Source organism: Sceloporus occidentalis, unplaced genomic scaffold, assembly GCF_023333645.1.
Source record: "Sceloporus occidentalis isolate IW3139 unplaced genomic scaffold, rSceOcc1.0.p SCAF_2, whole genome shotgun sequence".
NCBI classification, from domain to species: Eukaryota; Metazoa; Chordata; class Lepidosauria; order Squamata; family Phrynosomatidae; genus Sceloporus; species Sceloporus occidentalis.
The window spans coordinates 136,867,911-136,895,431 of NW_028316982.1; the positions used below are offsets into that span (position 1 = coordinate 136,867,911).

The window sequence follows — 27,521 nt, forward strand, 5'->3', positions numbered from 1 at the left end:
CATAGTTCATAATGGAGATTGCAGTCAAGAAATCTGAAGAGGATTAGGAATGGGAAGGGCAGCTAAGAAAGGATGAGATACAATCCTACAGAATAAAGATAAACAACTGAGCACTAAAATCAGAATCATCAAAGCCATTGTATTTCCTGAACAGAATTCAAAGATATAGCCATGTTAGTCTGTTGAATCAGTATGTAGAGAGATCTTGTAGCACCTTTGAGACTAACTGAAAGAAAGACATTGGCAGCATGATCTTTTGTAGACTTGAGTCTACTTCCTCAGATGCATCTGAAGAAGTAGACTGAAGTCTGCGTAAGCCTATGCTACCAATTTCTTTCTTTCAGTTAGTCTCAAAGGTGCTACAAGATCTCACTACCATGTACAGAAGTGAGAGTGGGACAGTGGAGAAAGTGGACAGAAGGAGGATAAACTCATTTGAGATGTGGCCCTGAAGAAGAGTGCTGAGAATATCCTGGGCAGCCAAAAAGTCAAACACATGTGTCCTTGAACACATCAAGCCTGAACTCTCCCTGGCAGCCAAGATGATTAAATTGAGGTTGCCATATTTGGGCCACATCATGAGAAGGCATGACTCATTAGAAAACAGAATCATGCTAGAAAATGTTGATGGCAGCAGAAGAGAGGAAGACCACATGCCAGATGGTTAGACTCAATCAGGGAGGTCATAGACCTAAATCTGCAGGTTCTAAGCAGAGCAGTGGAGGATAGAGTAGCTTAGAGATGTCTCATCCACAGGGTCGCCATGAGTAGGCGTCTACCCAATGTCAATTAACAAAAACAAACTAATTAAGCTTAAGGCCCAAGGCAGCTGTGTCATTTGAAAAGCAAAGTAAATAGAGGAGGGGGGATTCCATCTCCTGCTGCTCTCACCCTATTCATGTTTTACATAGGCATAGTATTCATGTTTAAAGCTGGCAGCTTGTCCTTATCAGGAGATGCTGGGTAGGGTGAAAATAAATATATTCCACAAATCCTAAAACGACCTAGAAGACTGTGATTAGAACCATGAACAGAAGTGTTGCTGTTGCAGCATAGGAATACCTTGGAATAACCTGTTGAATGTCCTATTACATCCAAGTATAAAGTGATAAACAATGTCCTTGTTGTATTGTATTACCTTGTTTATACTCCATTTTACTGAAACTTGTAAAATCATCTTACAAGATAAAAAGAAATACAAGTAAAAATATATTAAACTGTATAAAATTAAAAGAATGGAGAACATCAATTTAAAAGAAAAGAATAAAAGTAGTACAGCACACTAATAAAAGTCCTTTTTTTGTATAGCAGGTTCCAAAAGCCCACTTTCTGTAATCTGTGTAACTTGCATATAAAATTATTGTTTGGAAAATATATGAAATTTTAAAATACCAGTAATGAAAGTTAAGTAAAGAGCAAAACGCTGCTTGATTAAAAGGCAATTAAATATATTATAGTTTTTGTCTGTTAAGAATATAGTAGAAAATGAAGTAATATTAAGATCAGAAGTTCTTTTTCCCATTGTCGAAAACCGTTTGAAAAAAATTCTCCAAACTTATCACAGTATTAAGTATTATCAGAAAACATAGATACTGAATAGTAACACTATATGTTTGTGTACAGTGGTCCCTCCAAATTCGCTAGGGTTAGGGGCACAGGACCTTCATAAAAGTGAAAAGACCACAAATAACAAAAACACTATATATTTTTAACTGAGAGAACACCTCTTTAGAAATCTCTAGGTCCTCCAGTGCAACTCTGTGGTCAATATCTGCCAGACATTAATCATATAATTGGTTAATAACCTCTAAGTATTTTTTGCCTAGGAAAACCCTATAAAATTTGTGGGACCACCATCCATCAACAGGCAACTTGACGGCATGCACATCCACACCATTATATGGGATCCTCTCTCTGGAAAATCCCTGCAGAAACCCATGGGAGCAGGCAAAGTGAATTTTTCCTACCTGCAGTATACAGAATTATAATTACTAATTGTGTAGATTGACCAAAACAGTTTGGAAATGGTTTTGAGAGAGTAAACCACAGCTATAAACTCATAAAAACTTGCCTTAAAAACCTCTTTTTTCAGTGTTTCCCCAGTTTTTACAGTTGCATATACAGTTGGCCATCCATTTTCGCAGGGGATCCGTTCCCACCCACCCACCCTGCGAAAACGGAGACTTGCCTATATTCAAGCCTCATAGGGTTGCCTATATTCAAGCCCCATAGTGCTTGCAGGGGACACGTCCTATTGAATATAATGGAGGTTGCCTCTCCGTGAATATTATAGGCTTCGGACCTCAAGTCCGTGAGAAAGGAGGGGCGACTGTACAGTGGACCCTTGTTATACGCTGGGGTTTGGTTCCAAGATCCCTGGTGGATAACAAAATCCGTGGATGCTCAAGTCCCATTAAATATAATAACAAAATAGTGTCTCTTATAAAAAAAAATGAAAAACAAGGTCAAACCGTGGATGCTTGAATCCATGTATAAAAAAATCTGTATATGAGAAGGGCTGACTGTACTTATTCTTCCTCCCTCTCTTTCTCCCCACTACTACTACTTAGTTTTCTGAGCCTTTACATTTCTAGAGGTGCCAGGTAGCAGCTGTTGGGGGAAGTAAATTGGGTGTATGATGTTATGATGGTCAGAGTAAGGAGAATTAATATATGATTACAAAGAGAGTAATTGGAACTCTTGGGAAACAATAAGATGCAGATTATATCTCCATTGAGCACAAGCAAATTGAGCCCAGCCTGTTTCATTCTTCCTTCCTGCTCTGTTTTCTAAATATTGCTATTAGAAACATAAGAACACTCAATGTATGTTATTAAATATGTCAAGATTTCATGCTACCTAGTGCTTATATTTCTGAACCAATTTTTTTAAAAAATATTAATCTAGGCTACTGTGCATAAATAAAGGACCATTAATACAATATGTCATTATTTTCGGTGCTCTTTATCCCTGTTCCCATACTGCTAAGCCAGCGGTTAATCATTATTATATAGGCTATTTTCCACCTAATACATCAATAACATGTCTCCCAAAATTGTTACAAAAAGAGTTTATTTGTTTCAGGGGAAAGGTAACCCATTCTGAAAATTGTTTAATTTTGGAGTCTGTTGTGAGCAGAGGCTTCCAATTTTGTCAAATAATACTTGATTTTTCATGGTTTAGGCATTTGCTGTGAACAGCTTGAAGCAAAAAATTAGTCTACTGAGCAAAATAAGATGGTTAAGTCAATTGAATTCCTTTAAATATATACTCAGGTCCTCTCTAACAGTGATCCGATTCCTTCTCATTTTAGGAAAGATACTTCAGTAACTTCTCACTTTTCAAAGTGTAATTTTTTATCCTTGTTTTTGTTCATTCTTAAAGACACTGGGAAGGACAATGGAAATTTCCTAAACTTGAATAAATAGTTTTGAACAAGTATCTTGCCAACTTGACATGCTGCGGCCATATAGACCTAGTATGTCTTTGATGGGCCATAGGAATGGCTTATGAAAACATACTGCCTTTGCAAATGGCTGTGTATTTATGTGATGATACTAGAAAGAAACGTATACATGCACATGTGTGAGTAAAGTGGAGATTACTTGATATTATCTAATATTTGTCTTAGAAAAAAGGTGGGATAAAGTGAAATAAAAAAAAATACTGGGCATTTGGACAAACACATTTCTTCTGCCAGTCAAGAAAAGATCTTTCAAAGTTGCTTAATAAGCAATTGCTTATTAATGAACCCTAACCAACAATCACTAAAATTCTAACCCCCAAAACCCTGGCTCTCTTCTAAAAGTTGGATTTTTTAGTGTTTTCTATTATCTTTCTGTAGAATTATTTAAATATCTAAAGCTTCAGATATGTTGAAACTGTTAGAACTGCCGACCAGAATCTTACGCTTACTAAAACGTTTGCCTATAGCTCTCATAATTCAACAGGTGGCATATCTGACTGTGAGATTGTGTGTTTTCATCCAAGCTAATTGGAGAGCACCATGTTGAGAAAGATCGCATTAGAGTGATAGATATGTTAACAAAAGTGATGCTAGAAGAAAGGATCCTGTCTAAATGCTTGTAATAACCTCACTTAGGGATGTATTTAGAAATGCATTTGACACTGACGTAACAAGGTTTTCCAATTTGTCCTTACTGTAACCCTATAAACTAAAATACTTGTTTAAAATGTGTTCTGGACGTTCCACTGATGGAAAAACTGCAACTTCTATATAACCTGTTCTGGCTCTAATCCCACTTCTAAAGAAATAATGTTCTTAACGTCCAGCTTAAAATCTTTTCAGTAGCTGCACTTAAAGGAATATTTCTAGATTATCCTTCTTTGTTGCTTTCTGCTGGATACTGGTTCTTAACTGTAACTCCTCAGAGTGTGTGGTGTAGTTTTTAGAGCTGTTTAGTTGAGTCTTGGCACTACAAGATAGCCCTGTTTAAATACTTGAAGGGATGTCATACGAAGGAGAGAGCTGACTTGTTTTCTGCTGCTCCAGAGACTAGGACCCGGAGCAATGGATGCAAGCTACAGGAAAAGAGATTCCACCTCAACATTAGGAAGAACTTCCTGACAGTAAGGGCTGTTCAACAGTGGAATGCACACCCTCGGAGTGTAGTGGAGTCTCCTTCCTTGGAGGTCTTTAAACAGAGGCTGGATGGCCATCTGTTGGTGATGCTTTGACTGAGAGTTCCTGCATGGCAGGGGGTTGGACTGGATGGCTCTTGCGGTCTCTTCCAACTCTATAATTCTATGATTCTGTGAGGTGCTGAAGAGTTCTCAGCCCAGCCAAAAAGGGAATAGCTTAGAGCCATGAAATTCACACACTATTCCAAATATTCATCCCAAAATTTGACACACTTGGCACATCATTTCTCAAGCTTCTTTAACCCTTCCAAAATTTTTCTGATGTCTGGTCACTGAAATCCTGTTCTGCTGCTGCTGTCACCTCAGTCATTTGAAAATTTCCTTCTTTTTAAACTCTTTTTAAGGTTTGGAAATAGGAAATAGTCATATGGAGCAAGATCTGGTGAGTAGGGTGGATGGTTTGTGCACTCAACCCCAAATTCCTTAAAACATCCATTGTCTTGCCAGCCCTGTGAGCAGGTGCGTTGTCCTACAAAAAGAGAACACCTTTCTGCAGCATCTTTTACTTTTTTTCCTTCCATTCCTCCTTTAACAGACAAAGAAAGCTAGAGTAGGATTCTGCATTAACTATTTGGCCCTTCTGAAGATAGCCAGTCATCAAAATACCTTCCTTATCCCAAAAAGCTGTGACCATGACATTTTCTACTGACTTTTGAGTCTTGAATTTCTTCAGCCATGGGGAACCCGAGTGCCACCACTGCAAAGACTGTTGTTAGGTCTCCGGATAATAGTGACGTAACCATGTTTCATCAACTGTGAGGAGTTGTTCCAAAAAATTAACACTTGTTTGCTCAAAATGCTGTAAAATCAACTTGGAGGTATTTACTGAATTTCATTTCATGTCATTATTCAAACGTTGTGACACCCACATGACTGACAGCTTCTGCATAGCCAACTGCTCATGAATTATAAACCCAGCGTGTTCCCAGAATATATCTAGTGTCTTTGCTGGTCAATGACCGAATAAACTTTTACATTACATTATCTAGTGTCTCAGCAATTGGTATAGCTGAGATTAACGGCTCTTCCAAAATCAGGTCATGAGTACACTCAACAATTTCAGGAGCTGACACTGTTGAAGGCCTCCTAGACCTTGCTGCCTCTTCGGTCTCAAAATCTTCATGCTGAAAGTAGGTAGACCACTTCTTCACAGTTGAGTATGATGGGCACTTGTCACTCAATGTTTGCATCATACACTTATGGATTTCCTTTGGTGTTTTCTTCTGCAAGAACAGGAATTTTATGATGATGACCCAGAGTTCAGCACTTGAAAATGCCATACTTTTAATTGCCATGATCAGTGATCTTTAAAAATTCAGAAATTAGAACTATGATCCCGCAAATTGGCAGTTTACAATACAAAGGAACACTTTCTCAAGATCAAGGGACAAAATTATGCTCAGAGTTTGTGAAGTGGGTTTGACTGAGAACTTTTCAGCGCCCCCTCCTAGTGGTACCCAAGAGTACAACCAGTTGCCACCTTTTCTCCTTGTTCTTGTGTGCCTTTCACCCATCCAGATGGAACAATCTAAAGGTAAAAAGGATAGCAGCATATCAGTGTTTCAGGGAATGTTTATTGAAAATCTGGATTACTTAATTTCCCAGACCCTGGCCATTGTAAAAAAAACCAGTTATATAATCACTCAAAGGGAGCCTGGTCCTCAGGAGTGAAAACAGCTTTGTTGAATTGTAAAATGTATTTATAAGTTCTTGGGGCCTGAAGGTCCTCTCTTTTTGCAACTCTTAGCAGCAATATCTTTTGCCAATGGTACTTTCAGAAAATACTGAATACCTAAAAAATAATAATAATAGCATTCCTGATAATAGTCTATAGTAATTTAGGATTTCTAATGTATTTTAGAGAAGGCAGAGTGACAGTAGTTTCAGCACTGGAGGTCAGGGCTTGAATCCCCACTTGACCATGGAAACTCACTGAGTGACCTTGAGCAAGTCACACGCTCTCAGTCTCGAAAAGCCCTGGGATCATAATCAATCAAGCTATCAGTTTAATAGCCATTTTCACTTGAGGTCAAGATAGTTCCACTTTTGAAGTTAAGTAATCACAACATGGCATATTTCCTCACCATCACCACATACTGGCTTTGACTTCCCAATCAGGAACTGTACTTACCAGTGTTTGAGAACAAACTCTTAGCATTTCCATGCAACGAGCCATCGTCACAAACCACTGGTCATTTACCATCATTGAGTTTCTGTTAGGTGGCATTTTCTATTTAGTAGCTATGTTGCCTATGGAAAATGAGGTCAAAATCCCTATCCAAGATGACCTGATTCAGAGATTTTGGGGTGTTTGTTAGAATTCCCTGTATATTAGAGTGTTACATGGTTCAGGTCCAGGCTGTTTGGCAAACCATAGCTCCCTGTGTGTGCGAAACCAGGCTCTGGAATAATCAGGAGAGGCTCTTCTCTTAGTCCCACCACCATCACAAGCATGGTTGGTGGGGCACAAGAGAGGTCCATCTTCATGGCTGCCCCTAGACTGTGGGACTCCCTTCCCAGGGAGATTTGAATAGCCCCCTCCCTGTTGTTCTGTCAGCAGACTAAGACTGTTTTAATCCAGTTAGGCTTTTTAAAGAACATCTTGGGGGTGCTATACTGTTTTAAAGTGCATGGTTTTAAAGTAAGCTCTAGGGGCATGTCTTGTCTGTTGCTGTTCCTAAGAAACTTTTCTCATTTTCACCACCATCACAAGCCTGGTGACATGAGAGTGGGCCTTCTTGCTGGCTAACCCTACCTAGACTCTGGGGCTCGCTTCCATGGGAGACCGCAATGGCCCCATCCTTGTTGTCCTTCCACTGGCAGGCTAAGACATTTTTATTCAGACAGACCTTTAAAACAGAAAGTCTTAAATCACAGGCTAGGGGTGTTGTATTGTTTTAATTGTACTGTTTTTAAGTGCCTTTATCTTTTTAAATTAATTTTTAAAATTGCATTTTTAATGAGCGATGTGTTTAAATACTGTAATAGATTAATTCTATTTTAATGTTTACTTTTGTATGTTTTTAATTGTATTGTTCTTTTAAGTTGTAAGCTGCTTTGTTTCCCAATTTTGGAGAAAATGCAGGACTTAAATAATAGTAGTAATAATAATAATAATAATTTATATTATTATTATCATTATTATTCACAGTCCTCAAGAAAGAATAAGTCTTAAGCCAAATCTGAACCTTCTGGTCGTGAATTCCTTCAAAAGGCTAATAAAATTCAGAATAACATTTCCCATCATCCTTCTGTTCCTTCCCATCACAAATATATTTTTATCTAGACTGGAAGGAGGCATACTTTATGTCATCACCTTGCCCAGGCATTGCTGCTTTTTTCACTTCACTCTGAAAAACCTGGGTGCAGCTCACAAATGTGACTATTTGGACTGACTATGACACCAGAAGATTCCCACAGTTCATGATGCTTCCATTGATCTTGAATTTAGGTCTTTTGATACATAGGTTACAGGCTACTTGCTAATCACTACTACCCATACCATCAGCAGGGCAGATGCATCACATTTTTACTTCATCCTTGGAATATGACATTGTGGAACTCTGTGTTAATGTAGTGAAATCTCATTTGACACCAACAGGTATCTTAATTGTTGCTCTTCTAGTCTCTATCCAGTATTCCCTTCACATTCATTGGGGTTAGGGGTGAAGTACCCCCATGAATGTGGAAACCCCTCAAATAAAAAAGCACTATTCTTTTACCTAAGAGAACACCTCTTTAGAAATCTCCAGGTCCTCCAGTGCAACTCTGGCAGAATCATGCTGGAGGACCTACAAATGCCTAGGGAAGTGTTTTCTTTAGGAATGTCTAGGTTTTCCAACACAGCTCTAAAGTCAACTTTTGGCAGAGTTGCACTGGAGAACCTAGAGATTCCTAGATAGACCACATTAATCAAAACCATAAATAATCAAATCTGCAAAAGTTAAAACTGCAAATATGAATGGCGAACTGTACATATTTTTCATCTTCCAGATTTCAAATCTTTACTAGGGCCACTTACATGACTTGGTGACCTGAAACGTCCAGATCAAATGGCTTCAGCTTTCATTCATGGGACAGTGTACCCCATCCCAACTCGGTGTTCCAGATGAGAATAAACTTCCTCACCAAGGGTCTGATTCTGCTTTCAGAAATTTTATACTCCATGAATATAGTAGTGACTTTCACCTTTTTCCCCACTGTTTGTCAGGAATGGTAGTCTGAACTACAGCCTTAGTACTAACAGGACAGAGCAGGGTAACCTCTTTCCAATCTAGGTTGTAAAGGTTTTTAGCCATGGCATGTTCTGACATATTTTCTATAGGATACACTGGGATCTGGACAAGTATTTCTGGGCTCACAATGGAAATGATTGCCTCCTTCGTTTGCATTTTCTGTTTCAACTCAGTAATCCTTTTATGACATGGTTAACATGTTCAAACTGAATATCTGCTTGGGTGGCCCAATATTGTACTTCCTGTTGCACCTTTGTGTGTTCTTGTTGTAACTGTTAGTTTAAGCTGTAAATCCTGCCCCTGTAGGGAGGGTTCTTCAAATTTGGCTCAGGCTTCTTGCACAACAAGAAAATGCTGGGTTGTCTGCCACCAATGCACTGTTTTGTGCCCACAATTGTTCTAATTCTGTGGCTTGCTTTTCAGTCAGTCTATTGAGTTTCTGGATGAAGCTTGAAGAGTCATTAAGAGCCATCCAAAGTCCCCACACTGCTATTGAATCTTTAGATGGACCAATTTTTTTCCTTTGCATTGAGTGTGAAAGCAATAGCAATAGCATTTCTATACTGCTGAATAGTGAACTCAGCACTCTAAGTGGTTTACAATCTGTAAGCCAATTGCCCCCAACAAGCTGAGTACTCATTCTACTGACTTATGAAAGGACGGAAGGCTGAGCCAACCTTGGAGCCACTCACAACCCAGTACCAGCATTTGCCCACTGCACCACCAACACATAAAGACCATACACAAAGTTTTAAGCGGGTTGTGATTGTTAAATGACTCGTCCTCCCATGGATTTTTACCTTTCCTGGCCACTCATCTCTAGTTTTTGTATTTTGGGATGTTTTTCAAACATTTTTCTTCAGATCCTATAGACTTGAATCTTGACACGAAACTCACTATTGCCTCTCTCAGCATCTATTCAAAGAGCAAAAGTGTTTCCTTACAAATTCCCCTACGATGCTGAAGCATGAAGGCATTTCTCTCTTTACAATGTCCTCAGTGTCTGGATCCATAGGGGGAGGGATATGAACTCAGTGGAATGTCACAGTGCCTTTCTAGGCAACGAAGGGAAGAGGGTTTTATCTGAGACTTGCACAATTAACTGCTACAACTTGAAATTTCCCTTTCCGAAGGATGTCCCCAGGCTCAGGGAAAGAAGAATCACAGAGGTTCATAGGGGAGGAAAACAAGCTCACTGGAACTTACCAGCACTCTGGTGCTGGAGGGAAGAGGGATTGGGTCCTGACTCAGCCCTATCAATCGCCAAGAAGCACTCACTACTTGTTGATCTTTCCTAACAGGGAAGCTTCACAATTATAGAAAGCACAAAATAAGCATATGTATAGGATGAAATGTGTTGTGAGGCAGTGAGGAGTTTGAGTGGGTTTTCTACGAGAAAGAAAGACCAGAGATGTGTGGAAGTGGCAAGGCAGTCAATTCAGATGTCTCACACAAAGAGGTGTCATCTTCAGAGGGAAATGTGCTTTGATTTCCAGCTTTCTGGCAAACACCTGGTCTGTGACCAACCATCACACTCCTATTTTATTCATTTCATTTGTATGGTTCTTTTCCTCCAAAAGGGACCCAAGATGCAGATTCCGATCTTAATTGATCTATCCTGGCTAAGTGCCTTTGAGCTTCCCCCATACTGAGCAAACAATCTATGGCATGGCTTGTTTCCTGCACTATAGGTGCCATTTCAGCTACCTGCCTAAAACATCCCCTTTTAATATTAAAATATCAAAGTTCGATAAGGGGCAAAGTAGAACTGGACCTAGGGGTAACATTAGAGTGTGGCCACCATGATTTTTAAAAATAAGCAAGCTGTATCAAATACCCAACTGGCCTTCAGATTCACATTCAGAGACAGGTTCAAGATTTACAAAAGTCACTTTCTTTTTCCTTGTAGTTACTTGATGATTACATTCTCCTGTTGACAACTGTTGTGTTTTTCTCAGCTTCTCCAGTTCCAAACAAAGCCAATTGAATCTCTACTCCCCTGTTTTGAATTCCCATATCTATGTAGAGCCTGCCAGTGATTTCTCACTCACTACTTGTGTCAAAACTTTGTATGGGCCAGCCCTCTGCTTGTGAACTACATTTTCTGATGTTTGCTTTCCTGATGGCCATCGTTTCCCACAAAGCAGGCTAGTAAGTTCTGGGCGCTCAGCCCTTTACAGAGACAAGGAGGTTCTCAGGTCAGTTGGAGTTTTCCCCCTGCCTAAAGTGATAATCTAGCCCCAAATCTAGGTTAGAACAGTTCTTGTGAACCTTGGATGTCAACACTGTATGACTGAATTTGATAGCCAAGTGTTAAATTTCTGTCAGCAAATTTTGAAGACCTCTGTGTGTAAGGAAAGCTGTCCTCCATTAATGGAATAGCATCAGGGAGGAGAAGTGAACCTAGTACACTCATCGCCTTCTCTGCACATTTATTTAGCCGCTCTGATAGCCTTTAGGGCTGAAGGGCAGGGTATAAATACCATAAATACATACATACATACATACATACATACATACATTTTACATGCATTTTGAATGCCTTGCAGGTAATGTGTGATGAAATCAATGAAACTGTAATTCGGGGTTGTAGTCCTAAAAACACTTGAAAGTAAGGTCCATTTAATTGAATGCAGCATAGATCCAGTATGGCTCCTTATATTTCATTTCATTTGTATGCTGCCTTTCTCCCAGAAGGGACCCAAGGTGGCTCACAGATAAAAAATTAAAAAATCGCCATAAAATTCAAAACAATTTTAGTAATTTTTGCAAAGATTTGTGTAATGTTAGATTTATCTTTAACAAGTGTTTTATCTCACAGCTTTTACACACACATCCTATTTTTAAAAATTTCAACTTTTAGGGCTGTTTTCCCCCCAAATACATGCACATTTTATATATTAAACAATATTTACACTGTTCTCTGATGCAGACCTAAAAATAAAGGAAAAATGTAGGTTTTGGCTTATTAGATGCCTATTTTCATTTTCTCTTTAAAGAAATTTTATAGCAAAATTAAAAGGAGAACAACCAGTTATTCAAGGAGTGCCATTGTAAAATATACAACTGTTTTGCTGGATTTTGCAGCATTATTGCAATCCTTTATTTATCTTGAAGTAATCTTAATAAACGAAGTTGTGCTTGATTCTTCAGTTCATGAGATCAACTTGTAAAACATGTTTGGTCGGATTCAGACGTAATCATATTTGAAGCAGACTTCAGAAATCAATTGAACTATATACTCATCAATTTCACAGAGTCTACCCTTAGTATGACATAGAATCATGGAATCATTGAGTTGGGAGAGACCACAAGGGCATCCAATCCAACCTCCTGCCATGCAGGAACTCTCAATCAAAGCATCCCCGACATGGCCATCCAGCCTCTGTTTAAAGACTTCTAAGGGAGGAGACTCTACTACACTCCGAGGGAGTGTATTCCACTGTCGAACAGCCCTTACTGTCAGGAAGTTCCTCCTAATGTTGAGGTGGAATCGCTTTTCCTGTAGCTTACATCCATTGTTCCAGGTCCTGTTCTCTGGAACAGCAGAAAACAAGCTTCCCCCCCGCTCAGTATGACTACTCTTAAAATATTTAAACAGGGCTATCATATCTTTTCTTCTCCAGGCTGAACAGCTCCATAAGTCATTCCTCATAGGGCATGGTTTCCAGACCCTTCACCATTTTAGTCACCCTCCTTTGGACATGCTCCAGTTTCTCTGGTGCCCAGAACTGTACACAGTATTCCAGGTGGGGCCTGACCAAAGCAGAATAGAGTGGCACTATTACTTCCCTTGATCTAGACACTCTAGTTCTATTGATGTAGCCTAAAATTGCATTACCTTTTTAGCTGCCTCATCACACTGTTGACTCCTGCTCAACTTGTGGTCTACTTGGACTCAGACATGGGCCTGAAACAGACAGGCAGGAAAGTGCAGCTTCCGGTCTCTCTGGGGGCATGATGTTTAGATGAGCTGGAGGAAAAGCAGGCTGGAAAAGGAGCAGAGAAAGTCTGCTCTTTGTCTGCATTTTGATTAGGACTGCGGTGGCAGCCTGGATCAGCAGTAGGGCCATACGGTCTCCACGGTCCCACACTGATCAGGGTGAGAGTGGCTTCTGGCCCTTCCTTTTGCCCCATCTGCATGACTGTAAGATTGCAATTTTGTTAGTACTTTAGGCCAGTGTTTCTCTAACGGTTGTACTTTTTACATGTTTGTGTAAAGAGCTACCTGTTTATGCAAGTACCCCTCCTTCACCCTGCAGTAGAACAGCAACTTAGGCTTAGAGGTAGTTGAGAAACTGCCACAGCTCCAATTGCCACAATTTGGAACAGCAACTGGAACATCCAGAATGGGCATCTGAACGTTCTGGGCCATTTGCCTTTAACAGGATCTTGGCTTCGTTCTAGATCTCAGCCAACTTTTAACAATGTCTTCTTCATCCGGCTCTAATAGGGACTTCAGCTTGATGTACCATTTAAACTGTTAGCCTGAATTAGGAATCCTGCCTATTGAGGGGAAAATACTTTTAGTTCTCTATGAATCCATGCGCTTGAAGACTGAAAGTCAGGGTAAAGGTTCATCTTGGTCCTTATGTATAATTTGAGTTTTCTCCATTTTAAACTGATTAGGATAGCTAGGATAACTGATCAAACAGGTCAAGACAACGGAAGACAATATGGCTTGATTTCCTCTGTCTTCATGCCTTTTCAAAAATGAGCTAATTTGTCACAAGTAATAATAAAATTTGAGAGCCTTTTAATCCCCTCATTCATTTATCAAAGGAGGGATTAATAATAATTACATTGCAAGAGACTTTATTAAAGGCTGCATCTGGAATGCTCTAGCTTTATGTTGACAGGACTAACACCCTATGGTGTGGCCCTCATCTTTTTATCTGCTACAAGATTCTCAAGAAGAGTGTTCTGACATTAATTCATCACTTCTTACATTGGCTGTCATGAACCATCAAGCTCTGCCATGATCTCATGGTTCCAGATACCATCAGATAACTGCGTGCATTGTACAAGAGTTTTTTGTATCCTCCACAGCCTTTCTAAGTGAGAGCTCTGTACCTGAATTACACTGGGCTGCAGATTGATGAGAGGCATTGCAGCCATCTGATTTTGTCCAAAACCATGCACTCGATGTTTTGGTTTAGGCACATGCCTCTTTCAGCTATGTGGTGTGGTTGCTTAGCATTGCCTTTTCCTCCCTCAGGTAAGTCAGCTTGTTGTTCTCCTCTGTGTGTAACTGCATAGAGATCACAATGAAGAAGAATAGGTTGTGTACTTGTTACTTTGGTTCTTTCAGTGGATATCTGTGCAGTCACACAAAACATCCTCTTTCCCTGCTGCAGATGTCATTTTGATCTGTTCTTGGTCTGTTGGTTCTGTAACTGCTGTAATGTTCCATTGGGAATTAGGCAGGATGCCTAGGAGTCATTCCCTGTTAAGCATGTGTGCTGAGGGCTTGAGAAAGGATTCCTAGTAGAACTTGCCCACCTGTCTCTAGAAATATTGTTCTGTGCAGGCAAATAACTCATATGTGTGACTGCACTCATAACCACTTCAAGTACCACAACTGCAGGTAAGCTCTTCTGGGCTCTTCTTTCTCTTAACTTTTCCTTAAATTATTAAGTGTTATTTCACTGTCTTTATTCCAGCAATCATAATTTGTCATGTCATGATGGCTTTTGCCCAACTACTGTTTTGCTCACCTGACCTACATAGAAGCTGTAGATGCAGAGGCCAGAGCCAAACGAAAGGTCTTAATGCTCAAACCAAGCAGAAGAGAAAGAAAAAAAATATCATCTTCATACAGAAACACCTGAAGATATGAAGCAAAAAGAAGATCCTAAGTCTGACCAAAAACATTTAAAGGGAAGTCAGTTAATTACGCTTTCACTGAAAATGCACATCTTCACAGTGAAGACAATCCAGCATGTTAACCTTTCCTTAAAACTTGTAACTAGTATTCAACTTGTAGTCTTCGGCTAAATTAACCAACATTGATCCAAGGGACTATAAGAGTCTGCAAGCCTTGGTTCTCTCTGTTGCTGCTGCTGAATTTTTTGTTGTTGTTGTGTGCCTTCAAGTAATTTCTGACTTATGGCAACCATAATGCAAAGCTATCATGGGGTTTTCTTGGCGGGTTTCTTCAAAAAGGGTTTGCCATTGCTATCCTCTGAGGCTGAGAGAGTGTGGCTTGCCAAATGTTGCCTAGTGGGTTTATATGACTGAGCCAGGTCAGATAAATAAAATGTCCTAGAAGTCACAGAGATCTGTTGCCTTCTTTCCCTGTGGGTTGGAACAGATTGAAAACAGTAATGTACTCACTACTAAGGACAAGTGTATCATTTCCAATAGCTGGCCATGTGCTATGCTGCCTCAAGTTTATGGGAATTGTAGAACAATATACCGAATGTCTTAGTTACTCCATGCTGGATTCAGATTGATTTAGCATAGGTTTTTAATCATTAGCTCAATTACACAACGCTAATGCCCAGCTGTGCCTTATTCTGGAGGATAGTCTTCTCTAAGCTGAGAAACTGTTTGGATTCACAGGGGTCAAAGCTAGATTCCTTTAACTGATGTTCCATTCAGGAAGGGGTCTGCAGCCATTTCGATTTGAACTTCCACCACATAAACTGTGTATGAATAATATATTTTCTCTAAATCCCATTCATTTCCAGTCCTGTCCAAAACCACAAAACTGTGTTAGCTTTGCTATTTCTGTTTACATAGCCACAATTTAGATAAACATCATAATGATAAGTGTGACCATAACATTCTCAATTCACACAAATGTGAGTCTTGTCAGTATACCTCATTAGACAAGTTAGCATTGGGAATAAGACTGAAGGCATATCAGCAACAGGTAATTTAGATGGATGTCTTTCCTTTATCTTGGTATTATACTGGCTGTGTCAGAAGTGGTCCTGTAGGATATGTTGCCCTGAGATCTTGTCATATAGGAAGGATAGAAAAATTTAACATACACATAATAAATAAATAAAATAGAATCCAGCCAGGTCTCCATGATACTGTAGAGGTCAGCAATAATATCTGCAAACATCAGCCAATGTTGTCTAGTGGATAGTGTGTTGGACATGATCTTTTTTGAATCTTTGCTCTCCAGGATTCAAATCACCACTCAGTCATGAAAATCTACTGGGTGACCTTGGGCAAGTCAATTCTCTCATCCTGAGAGGAAGGCAAGAACAGACCTCCTTTGAATAAATCTTCCCAAGAAAACCATATGATAGAACAGTGATGGCGAACCTATGGCATGCGTGCCAGAGGTGTCACTCAGAGCTCTCTCTGTGGGCACATGTGCCATCACCCCAGCAGAGTTTGCCAGAGTTTGTTACTGGAAAGCCAGAGGGACACGGCACTTTGCAATAAATTAGTGGGTTTGGGGTTGCAGTTTGGGCACTCAGCCTCTAAAATGTTCACCATCACTGTGATGGGATCATCATAGGTCAGAGTTGACTTAAAGGTACATAACTGCAAAAATAAAGGAAAAACAATATGTTGACTTGACTATCTTGCATTGTTTTTCCCTCCTCTGCTTAACCTATCCTTACAGCCCTTGGGGAGAAGAGACATAATTACTTTTAGACTACTGAGATAGAATTTTAAAAAATCATTTATATTCCATTTTTTTCTCTTTGACATTCAAAACATTTTAAATAAAAGCAAGATGATAACCAAGTTGTTTACAATGGTTTGGTTGATAAAAGATGAGTAAGATATAAAAATATATAAAAAATTAAATTACAGTATAGACACAGTCAGTTTTGTTGAAGTGCTCAGTCTCAAGTATGAGTGTATGTGTCCCCTACATGAGGTCTTCATGCAGCTTTTTCAGAGTTGGGGTAGCTGGTTGGGGGTCAGAATTGAATCCTTCGTGTGAGATGCTGAAGCCTCTTGTACAACTGGAGTGACATTAAGTCAATTTATAGCTGATCCAGTATTTAAATACAGGCATTATATATGTTAGAATGCAAAGTTCAAATGTGTATGGGCCTTCAAGTTGCCTGTTGGCTTAAAGCAACGTAAATTTCATAGGGTTTTCTTAGACAAGGAATATTCAGAGGTGGTTTTACTAGTTCCTACTTGTATAAAACTATTTTTTATCACAAATTAGAACAGATTGAAAACAAGTTTTATTTGATGTAGATGGACAGTCCTACTGGCATCACATCCTCTCATTTAGTATAGGCTTATGTTCAACATAATCATAGAGCCTAGTGTGCACAATTCCCATTTCAGATACTAGGGGAATGCCTACATCACAATCACATTATGTTTGGAGTATCTTAAATGAAGAAAAGTAACCTTCTCCTTACCTTCCCCTTGATTCAAGTGCTTTGTTTGCTGAAAAGGTGGTCTTTCAACTGAATCAAAAACACCATTAAATTTGAACAAATACTGTACGTCCTACCTTTTTAGGTCGCTGTGGTAACAGCACCAAAGGGGGATTAAAATACAGGTAACAAACCCTGGTTGTTTGACCTGTATGTTTTCATCTTTTTTTTTTTCTCCTTCTTTGGTTTTCTTTTATTGCTTTTAATCTTTCTAACAGGTTGCAATGTAATTTAAAATAAATTGAAGGAAACAGATGGAAGGCCTTAAAAAAATCAAATTTGAATTTAAATTCATATTAATAGTTCAATAGTTACTGGAAGTATATGTACAACATCTGGAGAAAGAGCTTGCTGGCTTTTAAAAAACTAACAGGTTTAAAGGTGAGCAGTCTTCCATTTTAGATGTTTTCTGTTATACTAACTGAGTTTGGGTTTTGAGATAAAAATAGGAACAGGTGTTGAGTTAAAAATACCTAGCCTTGTTGTTTCACTCTTTGCTCCTGTTTATCTCTACTAGGTCTTTCTTTATATGATGTGAAGAAAGAGGATCACTAATGTCACAGTAACATGGGAGTTTGTACCTAAAAAACACTAGGAAATATTTCTACACCTCTTTTCTTTGCAACCTTATTTTTAGCAGAACTGCAGTGAGAAGTTCAAACTTCGGTGGTGTGTTTTTCATGCACGTCTTACATGAATCAATAATTGCTGTATGAAGACAAATGATATCTGTTCTTCACTTTATTTCACTGAACATTTGTGTAACACAGACAGTGTAAAAAAAAAGGCTCAAATGTTCTTTCAAACCTTAGCTTTGATCCAGATTTGGGTGTGTAAAATTAGAATGGCAGAAGCAGACTTCCTTGATACCTTCTTCCATAACAGCCCTCCCACACACACATACCTGAAGATACAGTACTACAAAGTAGATTGGAGGGTCTTCTGCTGAGTGAAGTGGGCTGTATTTCAGGTGAATCCCATCAGACTGGATGGAGTGGAGCCCTTCCATCCATGAAGGTTGATTATGGTTCCAGCCCCATGTATTTTCTCTACCTGTGATGCTTCAACCCAGTACTGCTATATCTGTAATATACTAGGTTTAACAAAAATCTGTACTGATTTGCTGATTTTGCTTCACTGGATGTTACATTTTTGAAAATATAAGACAATATATAAAACAAGCCTAGTTTAGACAATTATATTACAGACAGCAGTCTTTATATTGCAACATTACATGATTTGGATGTGTCATGAAACCACTGAATCCACAATTTCCCCTTTCATGTCCATTATTGGCAAATAATCATACAAACTGGGAATCTATGAAGAACTCCCAAATGATATACGTTATTATTGTGTACTGACGTGTGTGTTTTGTGGGGGTCATTCAACTAACACATGACAATGGTCACTGACTGGGTAACTGTCTGAACATAGTCTTTTAAGCAGTACATTCATTTTATCAAGATTTGGCATTTTATTCTCCATATTAGAGTACAGGAGTTGTTATTTGCCATCAAGTCAGCTTCTGCTTATAGCAACTCAATGCAAGACAGGCCTTCATGAGCCTTGGTCATCAACAGCTCTGCTCATTTCTTGCTAGCTGAGTGCCCTGGCTCTTTATTTGAATCAATCCATCTGTAATGTGGTTTTCCTCTTTCCCTACTGTGTTTTATTTACCAAGCTGGATTTTTATGACTGAACATCAATGTAAGGCAAGAAAAATGTAGAAGGGCAGGAAGATTTAAAATGATGCATATACCAATATATAATTATTTTGTGATACTGTTCTGTGCTTATTTTGTAGCTGTATTGGGTACAGGTTGAATCTCCCTTCTCTGTTTGGGACCAGAAGTGTTTTGGATTTTAGATATTTATTATTATTATTATTATTATTGAATATTTACATATACATAATGAGATATGATATACATATTATAAACATAGCCTGAAGATAGTTTTGTACACAATATTTTTTAATAATTTTGTGCATGAAACAAATTTTGTATACACTGAATGATCAGAAAGTAAAGGTATCACTAAATCTTAGCTGCCAATGTGAACATTTTTGGGTTTGGGAGTATTTCAGATTTTGGAATTCCAGATAAGGGATACTCAACCTGTACATGGATTTTTCAGTTGAACTGATGTTTAGTTTACAGTAGGAAACTGATGACTTGCTCACCATAGAGTTCTTTCTCTAAGATTTGTGTATTATTCAAGTCTCTGTTTAACCAGTAACTGACAGTAGTAAGGATTCTTTGTGATCCTTCCAAGTTCAACCATAGCCAAATATAAATCAGAGTGCATCAGGCAAATAACTTCTTTGCTGGCAAGGAAAATCCAAGCTCATAAAGTCCAGAAGGATGTTAAATTTATGTATAACATGTTTAATAACACTGAAAACTGAAGCAATGCCCTACCATTTTATCAGGCTGTTATTCTGGCAACAGACACTAACTGACGCTACTAAAACGATAGCGTTAATATTAGCATATATTGAATGTCCTGAAAACTTCCCTCATATTTGTATTCATCCCAGGATGCTGTCCTTTAATGAAGAATTTGCTGCACTCTGCTTTGTTCAGCTAAATATTGTTTATTTATTGCTATATTTGAAATCCTTAGAATCCATTTTTATTCACAAATGAAAGGCAACTAACCATACATGTTAACACAATAAATAAAAATAAATAAATAATAAAATATTGCCTGTAAAACCTCCGTGATCGTAGGAACGGCGGTATAGAAATAAAATTTCAATCAATCAATCAATCAATATTGAAAATGTGAACAACAGCATTAAAAGTCAGGATGATTTTTTTAAAAATAATAATTATTATCTTACCAAAAAAGTCCTCTGGGAAACTGTTGCCAGCATAGTCCTGGCCAGTTGTATGGGAGAAGACAATCCTGTAGGTAACCTAGGCCCGTGGCAACCAACCTATGGCACACATGCCAGAGATGGCACGCAAAGCCATTTTTCAGGGCATGTGAAGTGTGGGGAAGAGGAGGAACAAGTGCTCACCTGTTCCTCCACCTCTCAGCCATCCTGGGCCTTCAGCTGTCTCCAGAGAAGCAGCTGAAGACCTGGGAGGGTGGAGGAGGAAGAGGAGGAGGAGGAGGAACAGGCGCCTGCCTGTTCTTCCTCTTCTCACGCCTTCAGCTGCTTATGTCAGCTGTCTCTGGAGAGGCAGCTAAAGGTCTAGGAGGGTGTGGGGGGAAGAAGAGGAACAGGTGTGCACTTCTTCCTTGTCTTCCCAGCTGTCCCAGGCCTTCAGCTGTCTCTGGAGAGATAGCTGAAGGCCTGGGAGTGTTCTGGGGGGGAGGAACAGGTGCACACCTCTTCCTTGTCTTCTCAGCTGTCCTGGAACTTCAGTTGTCTCCGGGAGGGCAATGGGAAGAAGTCCCACCCTGGAGGACCTGCCTCCGGAAGGCAGAAGTCCTCCCCTGCAAGGCAGAAGTCCTGTCCCAGAAGTCCCACCCCCAGCACCAGGTAACACCTGGTGCCAGAATGCCTTTCAGTTTGGGCAGTCAGTCCCTAAAAGTTTCACCATCACTGACCTAGATCCAAACCATGTAGGTTTTTAAAGGTAATGACCAACAGTTTGTACTTTGCATTGGCAGCCAGTGGAGTGTTTTTAGGATTGGTGTGTGGTGATCACTCCTGGATGTACCCAAAATCAGTCTGGCTGCTGTATTCTGAAACAGTTGGAATTTCCAGACTGGTTACAAATGGTAGCCCAATGTAGAGTGCATTGCAGAGGTCCAGCATTGAGGTTACCAGCACATCCACTAACATCTTTAGGTCCTCCGATTCTAGGAAGGGATGCAGTTAAGGCACTCCTGGTGACCACTGACACATAAACTTACCAAGGTCAAGCCAATTCTAGAATTTAATTAGTTACTGGTTTGCTGTTTCAACTATTTGCCAAGCTACAGAACAGAATTTTGCTTATCATTGGTTAAAGAAACTCAAATCCAACAAGAAACTTCTCAAAACTAATTTCTGGATAAGTTTCTTTAATTTTTCTACCAGAGAATGCTAGTCATACAAGGCTCTTGTAATAGAAATCACTCATTATTCCTTGAAGTAACTTATAGTAACAAAACTTGCATGTAATTCAAATGTGAAACAGTGCCCTCCACTCTCTCTCGCTCTCTCTCTATATGTTGCAGTTAGATAGTCTACCTTTCTTCCAAATTTCAAGGCAATTATGTTATCCTCCTTTTCTCAGTTATTCTCACAGCAACCATATGAGGTAGGTTAGACTTAGAAAATATGTATCTCAGTGGACTTTGTGACTCTGGATCTGAACCGAAGTTTTCTCTATTTTAGTTCATCACTAACATCTACACCATGCTAAATAATTACCCTGAGCAATCTCAGAGTAGGGCAAAATAGACACTTACCATAGATGACAACTTTCATATTCCATTTTCAATTCCATTCATTTTCTAAGCTTAGACATATAATGTTATTTTCCTGCAACACCAATATTGTGACATAACTGGTATTCTATTCTACCTTTTAAAATTTTTATTTCCCTTTCTTTAGACACTAAATTACTTAGATATTAAGCAGTTGTTGAAGAACTCTTTAAAAATTGTATGTTGAATAATTGTTACTTGACTACGATGTTTTTCATCATTAAAATTTCCATTAGTCACCCTTCCAGATTTTTTTTTCCAGTTTTGGTTCCTGCAAAAGCAGAGGAATAGATAATTTTTCAAAGCTGTATACTATATATGCTCAACTATAACCTGACCTCACGTAAAAGTTGAGGGCAGGTTTCAGTGCCAAAATTATAGATTTTGATAAATCCAGGGTAAAACTTAGAGGAATGTAACTAAGGATGTAGAAGACGGAAGGAAAGGAAAATGATGCCAAAGAATTTACAAAATTCCAGCAGGGCATAACTGTTTATGCTCATACTAAAGGCTAGATGGATGAGGAGGAAACTATGGCAAATGGTGGCTGTGTGATGTGTGAGGGAGCCAGATAAACACAGGCTGGGCTCAGATAATGCCCACATGTCAAAAAGAATGTAAAGACAAATCCAAGAAAATTGTGACTACATTAGCAGTCATTAAAACCTTTAACTTTGATAGGATAACTTTGCCTAATTTTAACCCAGAAAAGCTGACATATATACACACATGTCTTATTCAGATCCTTCAAAGCCCAATGTCTCTTGGCACTCCTTTGAGCAAAACACCAGAGAGCTGCCACTGGTGGTATTTTCCTGCCTGGGTATTCAAAAAGGTCAGAAGTGGCACCATGGCAGAAAGAGTAGAGGGGGATGGTGCTTCTTTTAGCTGCTCCTGGGACAGACAAGCTCTTGCTTTTTGTCACTCTACTCAGAGAAGGGAAGATTCATTTTTTTTTAATCAGAGATAAAGTACAGTACTTATACTGACCCATGGATAAGTTGGCCCAGTTTTGGGGGGTCAATTTTTTGATGCAAAGTTTCTAGACTTATACATGAGTATATACAGCATTTTCTTTGCACAAGTACAACCTCTTCCTTTTCTCCCAATAGTTGTCATGATCTTCATGTCTTCCTAGCTTGTGCGCTGATTCAACTCTTCTCATGTCTTAGGCCTGAAACAGACAGGTAGACAGGGGTGGTTTCCTGCCACTCCAGGGGCATGGCGTTTATATGGCACACACACATGGAAGCAATCTGCTAAGGCCTCCTAAGCTACCCAAAACCAGCCCCAGAAGGGGTGGTTCCATGGGAAGAGGCGCCCCTCGGGCTATGGTGTGTGTTTGCCATGGCCCCAGGGTGATCCGGCTGGGAGCAGCTTCTAGCCACCCCTTTGTGCCTATCTGCTTTGCCCCTTAGTTACAATGGTAATTTATATAAGTAATTATTTGCACAGAAAATGATAGATAGATAGATAGATAGATAGATAGATAGATAGATAGATAGATTTGGCAGTGCTCATGTCTGAATCATGTGTTTTATCCACAGGATGAGGAAGAAATGGGTTATGAACAAACTTTAGAATTCCGCAGAGGTGGTGATGGTCAACCTCGGCGATCAACACGGCCCACTCAACAGTTTTATCAACCTCCAAGAGCTAGGAACTGATCAAAGGTAAAGGCTGATTGGGAGCTTTTTGCTTTTTTCTTCTTTTTCAAAGCTTTAATTATTTGGTTGTGGAAATTATTCTAAAATTCCATTTAGTCATTTTCTGCAATAAAGCTATAATAATTATGTGGTCTTGTTTTGGGAACTTGCTTGATCTCAGTTTATTCAGAAAGCTAAAATGCTGGGTGTATAATTTTAACTTTGTTAAAAATGTACTAGATGTTTAAAGGGGGGGGGGGGATCCTCTATGGGATTGGGGAGCAATTTCACTTTGTCTTTTTTCCTCCTAAATTGTTTTAAGCCTAAAGATGTATCCACCCCCACTCCCCACCTGACACCAATAAAGTGAGGAACATCTTTGGGTTTTAAAAAGGTGGGCTCAAGATAGTATGTAGGATGTCAATCTCTGACCTCCACATGTGTGTAGATGGGTGGTCTCCAGAGCTCAGGAAGTTTCCTGTTCTTGCTTTAAAGAATATAAATCTACATTGGCTGCAGTTAGATTTATTTTGTTTTCAACTGGTTATCTCTTTGGTATCTTTTTACTGGTAATTTCCTCTCTTAGCAGTGTTCAAGCTAAGTGTTGATCTCTATGCAATCAAAATGACCACCAAGGTTTGCAGAAGTAACCCCCTCCCTCCCCCAAAAGCAAAAAATCCCAGAGACAATTTTTCTAACTATGGTGCGTTACAGACCGCCCATTTGGGGTGGCCTGTAGGCGCTCCTTTCCCCGCCGGATCGGGGCCTCAGCTGCCAGAACGACAGCCTCCGAGGCCCTGATCCGCCGCTTTCCAGGCTGCGGGGAAGCGGCAAAAGGTGGGGAGGAGGAGAAAGGGGCTGCTCGGTCCCTTTCTCCCTTGCATTGCTGGCACAGCCTTCTAAAGGCTGCGCCAGCGATGCAAACTGCAGAAGGAGCTCCGTTTCAGAGCTCCTTCATGCTCCGCAGAAAGGGTGCTCTATGCGCCCTCGCGCGACGCAAAGACATCACATCCACACTGCCTCGTTTGGAGGTAGCGCGTTCGTGACATCGTAATGGTGGCCCCCGTGTGGAACGGGCGCCGCCATTTTGTACGTCATGGGGATGTACTAGGGTGAGGTGCGTGCGTAAGGCACGCACTTTGCCTAACCCTAGTATGTCCCCAGGACGTACTTTACGCCCATTTGTAACGGGCCAATGATTTATTTTTTCCTTTACAGGACTGTTGAGTATTACTTTGGTTGTATAACTTAAAAACTTAGATAGGCTCAGAGATAGCGGTGCCACCTCTGCCCACACAGTTTTGTTGAATACAAAACACAAGAGTGGAACAATTTTTTTTTCTGTTTCAGAAATGCATGTTATTGTACAATTCTGGAAAAGCAAACTTACTGAAATGGGCAATTGGAATGTATTCTTTAAGAAAATGTCACTTTTGCTTTAAATAAATTCCTTATTAGTAGCGTTTGCCTATTATTCTTTTGTTGGTGTTCCTTTCACAAATTTCTGGACTTCAACAAATGGCTGGCAGGATGTTTTATGTGCACAGGGTTGTTTTATGGCAGCATTCAAGTTGATGTTAACCCCATCATTGAAATCTGGTTGCCTTGGTACAGCTAAAATCCACTTGAGCTACTCTAAAGGCTGCTCATACAATGGATTTACTACACAGAACCACCACACATTTGTGTTCTGTATGGCCATTCACATAAAGAACTAACCATTAAACTGGTATTTTGTAACTTGACTTTGATTCCATTATTTTTCCTTTGCCTTCTCAGGTTAGAAAATCAATTACCCTTGACATTATTTAAACATCTTTTTTAAAAAACACTAATGAACTCATATTTTCCCTCCATTGCTACAAAGTAGTTCTTTGAAAATAAAAGTGGTTTTCAAAAAGGGGAGGGGAAAATGATTCACAACAGTTTCCCCTTCAAGTTGAAAGTTTATGGACAAAAACATAGCACATGGCTAGTGGCATTTGGGGGTGTATTATAGTTTAGTTAATGCTAACAATTTGGATACAGCTTAGGCTCCTTGGCACATTCTTCCACAAATAGAACAGAATATAGGGAATCTAACTGTATACGTGAGAAGAATTTAGTCTGGTTGCTGAAGGCAACATGCTATTTGTCTATGACTGGCTTTTGAAACAGCACTTAAGTGGCAGCTTCATGAGGGAGATGCTAAACAATCAAGCAGAGCGGAAGAGGTGAGAAGAATAAGGACAGGAACAATCTAATACAGAGAATGGATAAAAAAGGGATGGCAGAAACTTGAAGTGTTTAGAGATGTTTGGTTAAACAATAGTTGCTTTATTGCTTTATGAACTCAATGTTGCTAGTTGGGTTAATCAGACAGACCAGACTCAATTAATCATTGGTTTCATGGAGCCTTTGGAGTTTACAGGTTCTTAGCATAAATGGTTATGATGATTCCTCCATATAGTATGGAACAACCATTACAAAGTTAATGGCATGTGGGGTGCCTTATTTTTGTCAGGTCCTTTCCCCTCCCACTGTTTCCTGACAGGTACTTAGAAATCTATTGAGAGTGAAAGCCTGATAAACAAACCAGAGTTGTAGTTTGTAGTTGGCCCTTCTTATACATGGATTTCTTATACATGGATTCAAGCATACACGGTTTGAAAATGTTCAAAAAAAGTATAAATTTCAAATACCAAACCTTGATTTTCCATTTTTTATAAGGGACACCATTTTGCTATGTCATTATATTTAATGGGACTTGAGCAGCCACAGATTTTGTTATCCACAGGGGATCTTGGAATCAAACTCCAGCGTATGACAAGGGTCCACTGTAAATATAAAGCTGTTGTTTTATAGAGAAATATAGCAAGTTTGTTTATCAGGGGTGGGAATCATGCAGCTCTCCAGATGTTGCAAGATTGCAACCTCCCATCAGACTTAGACTAAATAGACAATGGGGAGAGATGCTAGATATTGTAGTGTAATAACATCTAGAGGACCACATCATTCCCACTCCTAGTGAATACATGCTCAAAAACACACACACACACTACACACAACAGCTATTTTTTTATATAATGGATAAAAAAAGAATCATAGGCCCTATGCAGACGGGCCTTAAAGGCCAACTTGGGGAGGAGTCAGGGCATAGCATGTCCTGGCTCTACTCCCAGGGTGGTGTGACACCGCTTGCCCCACTGCACGGCACATAGTGTCACAGCGCTCCTCTGGTGCCACGTCCATGTGACACAGCACCAAAGCAGCACCATAAAGCCACAGCACTGTGGCTAATGCATCCTTTCCAGGGCACAAAAAGGAGCTGCTTTTGCTCCTTTTTGCACCCTGGAAAGGCAAGATCAGGGCCATGGTGTGTAATTTCCATGACCCCAATCTGGCTGTAAGGGGGGGGGGGCAGTGGAGGCTGTCCCTTTGGGACTGTCTGCACAGCCCAATCGTGTCTGTTTTGCCAAGTATTCTCCAGACGATACATCCAAATGTTGATTGACAATAGATGTAACAGTTGTCTGCTTTCTTTTTGTAGTCAACAGATTGTGTGTGTGATTGACAACAGATGGAATACAAATAACAGATCTTCATGTTGCTCTCTTTTTCTTCACTTCAGGTGTTTGTTGTGGCAAAACCTCTTGACGTTCTCTTCAGTGCTCAAGATGTCTCACTTTGGCTCAAGGATGGCACTTGACAACAAAAACAGGGAGGACAAAATATATCCCATGAGAGACATTTTTTTTAGTTCCATGATGCTAAACTTTTTTCATACAAGGATCCCATTGTTAATACTGCCATCAATAAAAGACATCATGCTTTAGTGTGTCTCTGCTTCATGTTTTTATATTTGGTTGATAGCAGTCATTTTGCAGAAATTATCATTAGCTGCTATTGCTTCTCCTATTTCTTCATATTCTAACATCAAGATTTGAAAATCTATACACTCTAGACTTCTAGAAATTGAGAACTGGGAAGAAAATTGTTTTCAGCACAAGTACACTTAGACTGGAACTTTTATTGCCTACTTCTGTCTGTTTATTTAAATCTCTCTCAGTGCACAATGTTTTTCAGAGGACAGGTTCCTGCTTTAAGGGGCATAAAATGCAGTTATGCCACACAGAGAATAGAGGAAAGAGAGGTTCTGGGAACATTTCTATTATTGATGCTTAGATATGGTTACAGGT

At 39.5% G+C, this 27,521-nt stretch overlaps 1 protein-coding gene across 5 annotated transcripts in view; it reads left to right on the forward strand.

Moving 5' to 3' along the window:
- Positions 1-27,138, forward strand: part of TDRD3 (tudor domain containing 3) — a 94,938-nt gene extending 67,800 nt beyond the window's left edge. For all 5 annotated transcript variants that reach the window (XM_089511079.1, XM_089511081.1, XM_089511082.1 and 2 more), the window contains 2 exons: positions 23,245-23,370; positions 26,954-27,138. In XM_089511079.1, coding sequence (XP_089367205.1) covers positions 23,245-23,364 — 120 coding nt within the window. In that variant the 3' untranslated portion in view covers positions 23,365-23,370; positions 26,954-27,138. The remainder of the gene's footprint in view (positions 1-23,244; positions 23,371-26,953) is intronic.
- Positions 27,139-27,521: the final 383 nt, after the last annotated feature.